Source organism: Phaethon lepturus, unplaced genomic scaffold (genome assembly GCF_000687285.1).
Source record: "Phaethon lepturus isolate BGI_N335 unplaced genomic scaffold, ASM68728v1 scaffold51642, whole genome shotgun sequence".
NCBI classification, from domain to species: Eukaryota; Metazoa; Chordata; class Aves; order Phaethontiformes; family Phaethontidae; genus Phaethon; species Phaethon lepturus.
This window is the reverse complement of record NW_010526556.1, coordinates 22,778-30,326: the sequence shown is the minus strand read 5'-3', so window position 1 is coordinate 30,326 and position 7,549 is coordinate 22,778. Positions and strand designations below refer to the sequence as shown.

The window sequence follows — 7,549 nt, the reverse complement described above, 5'->3', positions numbered from 1 at the left end:
GGGGCTGCTGAGCGTGCCCCTCCTCGCCGTCTACCTGCACATCCCGCCCCCCAAGCTCTCCCCAGCTCTCCTCTCCTGGAGATCCTCCGGAGGCTACTTCACCTACAAGGACCAGAATATCTTCTACAGAGGTGATGGGGCTGCGCTGAGCCCCAGGGACACCTCGTCCACCCCGGTGGGGAGCGGGGCTGGGGGCTCTGCTCCCCTCGGTGGCCGCAGGGACGTCCCCAAGGCCAGGCGGGGTGCTGGCAAATCCCTCCCAAAATATAATGGCTTTAAGGGGAGCCACTGTGTGGATCCAGGCGCAGTGTGGCTGTTCATTATCAAAACATTTTAATTGGGCGAAGGCATGAAGGTTGGTTCTTGTGCAGCATTGGCAGTACCTTGGTGTTCATGGGGAAGGGTGGCTCGTCCGGATGGGTTTCTGAAGCCATGCTGGCATGGGAAAGCTGCAGTTCCGAGTCAAACCCACGCTTGGTTTTAAGGGAACAGGGTGAGAGGTAACACCGTGATGCTGGCTGGGGTCCCAGCGGGGCCAACGGCAAGGCCGGTCTTCTAGGGGAGGAAATTGCGGGGGGAAAAAGCTGACCCTGAGGTGCCCCGTTCTCTCCCCAGATTCGACCGGTGCTGTTGGCAGCTCCGATGTCGTCGTCCTCCTGCACGGCTTCCCAACCTCCAGCTACGACTGGTGCAAGGTGAGGGGGGTGAGTGCACGGGGGTTTGGATGCTGACAGCAAACCCCGCGGTTTCTCCTTCCCTGGGACGAGCAGACGGACATGGGTGGTGGCTCAGCGCAGGGTGGGCAATGCTCTGGAGGAGCTTCTGCTGGGGTACCACCACGCTCCGGGATATCAGCCCTGTTCCTCTCCTGATGCCTTGCATAGGAGCCAAGCTCTTTTCACGTTGCCCAAAGCAGGAGGAAAAGACCCACGACTATTTCTTAGCTTTTTTGGGGGTATGGTCTTGCTGTTTATTGGGAATTTTCAACATCCTGCAGTTTTCTTGGAGCTGGAAGGTGCTGTCTGGGGGAGAAAAGGGAACATGGCCATCTGCGGCTGTGCATCACCGCAGACTTTTTCTCTCTCTGCTCCCATCAGCCATTTTTTTTAATGCATTTCTCTTCCAGATCTGGGAGGGGCTGACCCAGCGGTTTCATCGGGTGATTGCTCTGGATTTTGTAGGATTTGGTTTCAGTGACAAGCCTGTAAGTAGCCTGGGAAGAGGATTTTTGTAGCTGCTTTTGGCCCAGAGGTTGTTCTGCTGTACCAGCATCTCTGGAAAATTAACGTTTGCAGTCCAGTTTCTTCTCTCATTTACATATGGAAAAGCAATAAGATGTTATAATAGCAGAAGGAATGGGAAAGTTGCGTGGTGGAGATCGGCTCTGTCACTGTCTTGCCTTTACTTGGGTTTGACGTGACTCCAAAGCATGCTTTGACCGCTTTGGGGCATGGGCAGTGCTCCTGTGGGCTTGTGGACATAGCTGCTGGCCTAGGACATCCTGACCAGGGTCACAAACTACTGGTCTCCACCCCATATTCCTCCATTTGGGTGTTTATTCTGGAGTTTGTGGGCTCATGGTGGGTCAGACTCTCACTGTGGCTCCTCTCCTGCTTTCCTTCACAGAGGCCCCACCACTACTCCATCTTCGAGCAAGCCAGCATTGTTGAGGGGCTGGTGCGTCACCTCGGCCTCCATCACCAGAGGATTAATCTCCTGTCCCATGATTACGGGGATACGGTCGCACAGGAACTGCTCCACAGGTCACTGCAACCAGTGATGCTCTGGCTGCTCTTTGTTGTCCATGTCAAGATGATTTCCAGCATATAAGTGGAAGAACGTAGCACAGAATCCCCTTCCCCCTGTACCTACAGCTGTTACGAAGGCTGGGAGGCCTCAGAGCATATTCATGGTAGGCAGATCTGAGGTTCCCATCCATCAGTTTCCGGCTGGTAGGATGTTTAACTTCCCTCCTGAGCTGCTTCTTATCAGATTGGGACAACAGGGGAGCAGGATGATCTGACACTGTTAATTTGACCTGCTCCTCGGTCACTTCTTGGAGCCTGGAGAAGGTCTAGTTGTGTTTCACCTTCTTCTCTTCTGTCCCCAGGTATGAGCACAATAAAACTGGAAGCATCTTGATCAACAGCCTCTGTTTATCCAACGGAGGTACGATTTGCCTGGTGTGGTGGGCTGGGAGGGATAGGGATCCATGGGATGGGATGGCCTTCCCATCTCCATCACACAAGGGAAAGCACCACCTGAACCCCAAGTGAATTGCAATTAAGGTGCTCTAATTACCCGGGAGCGTCAGTCCTTGGGCTGCCTGTGCCACGTTTCGTGGCACCATAAAGAAGGGGAGAGACTGGGAGATGCAGAGCAAAACATTTGTAGCGTTACAACTCTGTTCTTTGACATCCTTCCAGGGATTTTCCCCGAAACGCACTACCCCCGGTTCATCCAGAAGGTGAGTTGCTACCCCCTCTAGTCGTACCGAATCGCGCCTCAAGCAGAAGCCCGACTCCATGAATTTGGGGTTTTTGCCTGGCTGAGATGCCTGCTGCTTTTCCTGCTTCGGTAATGGCACCTGAGCTGCTTGCAGGCATTGTTAGAGGCGGTGGGGAGAAGCGGGGGCTGTCAGGATGCCGCTCCTCGCATCCAAATGTCCCACCTAATCACCCCTTGAGGCCCATGTCTCACTGCCGAAAGCTCGTGTATGTCTTGAGGGTCGGGGCTGAGCTGGGAAACTGCTGGGAGCTGCGGGAAAAGCCCTCCGAGGAGGCAGGATTTACCTGTTTCTACGATACCAAGTAGTGCTGTCTCCTTTTTCCCTTCTGCCCAAGATCCTCAAGGATGGGGGTTTGCTGTCCCCCGTCATCACGCGGCTGATGAACTTCTTTTTCTTCTCCAGAGGGTGAGCTGGGTCTCTGTGCTGCTGGGTGGAGTCTGTATGGGGGGGTGCAAGCCAAGCGGGGAGGGGGCCGATGTAGGAATTATGCAGTGGGTATTTGGCAGGTGAGCAGATTCCCCGGCACCGTCCCGTAAGAGATTTGCCCCTGGATTGGAATGACCTTGGCCCTCTGGGCCATTCCCTCTCCACGCTGGCAAAGCGCTTCAGCCCAATAATAAACCACGTGGCTTTTCACTGTATGCAGAAATCTTTCTCTCCCACAAGTATTGGCCTTGCGTGTGTTGCAGAGGCAATGAAAACCCTAACCACACTCTACATACGGTGCACAATCAGATATATATATATATTTATCAGGTGTTGCAAACCCTCTTTTTTTTTCCGCAAAAGCCCTTTAGACTGGCTGCTAAGTCCAACACTGGGTGCCTTTAGGGGTTGACTTGCAGACGTGTGCTGGCACCCACATATTTCATAGCAGAAGCTGGAAGTGTTTGACTTTTTTTTTTCCCTCAGCTAGATTTTGAGCCACACAGTGACACGGCTGCTGTCATGGCACTCTGAACTCCTTTTTTTTTCCAGGCTTGGGGCGGTCTTTGGGCCCTACACACAGCCTTCGCAGGCAGAGTACTGGGATATGTGGACGGCGGTACGGACCAACGACGGCAATCTCGTTGTTGACAGGTACATCGCTGTTAATTGCTGCATGAGTTTGGTTTTACACCCACGGCATCCCTCTGTCTGCAGGCAGAGCCACACCGTGGCTTGGAAGTTACTGTAGCTCGGCCAGATCCCTGGACATTAGCTCCCTGAAGCCTTCAGCTGCTTCTGTTTGGGTCTGGGATCATCGTTGCCCCCCCCAAAAAAGCTGGGGTGTGATGTAGGAGCAAGAATTTTTGCTGGGATGATGCAAGCCAGGTGAATGAAATCTGGAGTCAGGAGGATCTGAGCCTGCACATGGTGGGAGAAGGACACTTACACTGGAGGTGTACAATGTGGGGTTTTTCTTTTTGGGAAATTAGGGGCTTGAATTTGTGGGGTTTTGTTAACAACTGGAGCTAAATCTGGTTTTCTCCAGTTTGGGACTTCTGGAAGGACCTTGGGCTGGTGGTTCACTGAACCCTGTTCAGTGGGGCCTGCGTGTTTCCTTCTCCCCTGGTGTGCAAACTCCTCTCTTTCCGCTGGGGACAATCTCTGGACAAATTACAAATCACAGTAAGGACCAAATAGCTCGGCCTCTCCAAAGGGTGCTCACTAATTGCCTCTTAAAACAAGGGCCACTCGCCCAAGCCCAGCACTGAATCCATGGCTAACACGCTGCCCACTTGACAAGTCCCGTCATGACAAATTCTTGCAATGTCACCTTTGCTGGCAGCGCAGCTGTGATGGGAAGCTCAGTGCCAAAATACCTCCAGCTCCTTAAATGTCATGTGTCAGAGTATTGGTACATTTATTTAGCGTAGCTTCCCATCCTTGGAAGGCTTTTTATAACCCAACTCTCTTAAACCTGATGTTTAAGTTGTGAGCCTCAGCCCCCGAGAGCTGTGCTGAAGCAAGGAGTCACCCCAAGTTGCTGGCTGGGGTGATAAGACAGGCTGAGGAGCCTTTAGCATTTCAGATTTTCACTGTAAGACCTGATCAGTGCAATTTATCTTCTCCTGCACTCCTCCACGCTCAGTGGTTCAGCACCGACTCCTCTTCTGCGGGGCACTGGAATGGTTTCAGAGCCACTGCACCGCCGGGGAGCCGAGCACGGAGCGCTGAGATGGCGCTGCTGCTGCGTTGGCTTTTAGCAGTCTGACTTCTGCCCCATTTTGTAGGATCCCATTGCAAACCCACTTTTTGCCCTGACTGAAGCAGTGTGGAGTTTGCTAAGGGGACATGGGGGTAACCAACCTTTTAATGCTCATTTGCCGGCTGCCTGCAGCCCACTGTGACTTACTGCACCACCTGGAACAAGGATTACAATGGTTCACTCCCTTTGACAACCCAATGGCATTTGACCAGGAGCAGAGGACCCAAATTTGCTTCCATCTCAGCTGGGAAGGATTCAAACCCCATGCTCCTATCTTCCCAGACTACGGACTGTTTCTCCCTTCCTAAATGAACTCGGGTTATCCTCCAGCAGGACTCAGAACTGGATTCTGCACTTATGGCACAGAGCTGGCAGGGGTGAGACCTGGAGTCAGCATCCCAACCTCATTTGCACTTTCATTTGCTGACTGTCTAAATAAAATTAGAATAAAACACCTTAGGCAAGTCACTAAACTCAGGGCTGGTCAGCAGACTGATTTTGTGTTGCTGCTGCCCCAAGGAGGAGGTCCATGGGAAATGCAGTTTCTATCTCAGTTTCATTGCACAGCCGTACATTGCCCCGAGAGCAATTTCCAGGCTGTGCAGAACCTCGAGGCACCATCCACTGTGTTAACAACAGGTTTCTCTTCAGTATTTTGCAGTATATAAACCAGAGAAAGAAGCACAGAGACCGCTGGGTTGGGGCTTTGATGTCTGCCTCTGTCCCGTGTAAGTAGGAATCAGTTTTCTTTGATTTACTGGTAGGGATGTTGGGAATCGCTGCCCTTTCCTGCAGGCACTGGAGCATGGTGCTAGCTCCTTCTACTAATTGCTGGAGCCTCTCGTTATTCTGATGTGGCTCAAATACAGTTTGTGCAGGGGGTAGCAAACTTCCCTGCTCCAGTTTAAGGCTCAGTTACAGCGGAGAGCTGGAACTTGGTAAGGTAAGAGGAAAAAGCGTTTGTTCCACTGAGCAGAGGTAACTTTCCTTCAGAGGCTGGTTCATAGCCCTTTTTCTCCAGCTGCTGCCCCAGGGAAGCCGAGGTCCTTTTCAAGCTCAGGAGAAATTGCAACCACTCCAGGAAAGGTTTGGAGGCTGAACTCAACCCCAGGGCAGAAAAGCAAGAGCCCTTTTGGCAGCTGGTTTGCTCAGTGCTCTGCTGAAACCTTCCCAAGCTCCATGCAAGGGGCAGGAGCATGTCTGCAACAGGTCTCCTTGGCTTAATTTAGGGATGGCTTTGGGTGTAAAAGCTCTCTGTGCTTCTCTTTTGCAGTGCATCTGATCTATGGGCCCCTGGACCCTGTGAATCCACACCCAGAGTTTCTTCAGCTTTACAAGTAAGACAATACCCACCACAACGTGGGAATATGCAACTGGGGTTTCCATTTCAAGGGAGATTTTGTCTCAGACTTTTCCTTCAATTGCCTTTTCATGGAGGCTGTTTTTAATTCCCACCCGTAACCTGCACAGCCAGGTGATTCAGTCAGAGCCTTCTGCAGTTTGGAAATTGCTTTCCCCTTTTAGGGATCAATGTCACAATTCTCAGTCAAATCAACCATGCATTTTAAAACCACATGAGACAGAAGTAAGATTTACTGACTGAGATAGTCTTCTCCTCCAAAGTATCCTGAAGTAAATCCAGCACTTGGAAGAGTGGTCAACTGTAGCTGCTATAGGCTTTTTTGTCCCAAAACACATGTTATGGGCAGAATCCCAGCTGTGCAAGAGGGTACTGTCCTCCTCACCAGTAGCATCTGGCTGGCTGCAGGCCGAGCTGCAGTTCCCATGCTTAAGCCTTGCTGCATTCTTCCAACAGGAAGGTGCTTCCCATGTCCACGGTGTCTGTGCTGGACGACCACATTAGCCATTATCCACAGCTGGAGGATCCAACAGGCTTCCTGAATGCGTATCTGAACTTCATCAACTCATTCTGAGCTGCTGCAGCTCAGTTCTTGCTCTCTGTTTACAAGTCAGGCTTTGGGGGCAGGAAAAAACCCCTTGATTTCTATCTCCAGATCCACCACTTTGCACTAATACCCTAATCTTTGGCTGCCAAACTGCTGCATTTCTGCAGTTAAATCCTTTGAGCACCAGAAAAAAAGATTAGCCTGCAGGTAGGCATGGACAAACCTGTCAGCCTAAGTAGAGTTACAGGACCCTGACAGCTCTTCCAGCCCTGCGCTCACCTTGGTTCTTGACAAGCCTATCTGTATTTAGGGCCAGGAGGGCTCAAGGGAGAACAGGGGCACCTGAGGGGAGGCAGAGCATGTTATGGTGGTCCAAGAGTCAGTCCTTACATTGCCTTCGCTGCTAGGCTATGCTGCATGCCACAGGTAGACAGGACCACTAGCAGCCAAGGGTTGATGTGCATATTCCCAAGACAGATGTTCATTGTGGGGTTTTTTTTTTTTTTTTTTGAGTTGCTGGGCAGGCAGTTGAAATTACATCCTTCTGCTGAGTGTTATAATACCTGGACAGCTTGTCAGGACTGAAGAATTTGAAACTTGAGTTTGCCCACACTAAATACAGCAGGAGAGCTGGATCAGTAATTCTCCCAAAGTAGAAGCAATGATGCTCTGCACCCATAAAGGGGCATTTAAGCCCTGTAACTATGTCTTCAGTAATCTCTTCTTAATGGCCAGTTACCCAAAGGCAAACTCTAAACCTCAACTTTTTACCACATCCCTTGTTTCTCTGATTTTCAGTTCAACAAGCAGAGCCACCTGCTGACACTACAGCCCTGGGACCATCTCAGGAGCTTTGCCGAAGCCTGGCTGTAGCACACAGTTCTACCAGAGCAGGCTCATACCTGTTTCGCTAGAGCAAGCTGAATATGCAATACTGGCACT

At 51.3% G+C, this 7,549-nt stretch overlaps 1 protein-coding gene across 1 annotated transcript; it reads left to right on the top strand.

Annotated features, from left to right (window-relative positions):
• Nucleotides 1-4: 4 nt before the first annotated feature.
• MEST lies at nucleotides 5-6,634 on the top strand (the record flags this gene model as incomplete). Its single annotated transcript, XM_010283083.1, has 11 exons — nucleotides 5-131; nucleotides 616-695; nucleotides 1,127-1,204; nucleotides 1,627-1,763; nucleotides 2,111-2,169; nucleotides 2,427-2,467; nucleotides 2,844-2,914; nucleotides 3,488-3,589; nucleotides 5,352-5,428; nucleotides 5,974-6,037; nucleotides 6,517-6,634. Coding segments are annotated over 11 exons (954 nt in total), but the record flags the coding sequence as incomplete, so codon positions are not given.
• Nucleotides 6,635-7,549: the final 915 nt, after the last annotated feature.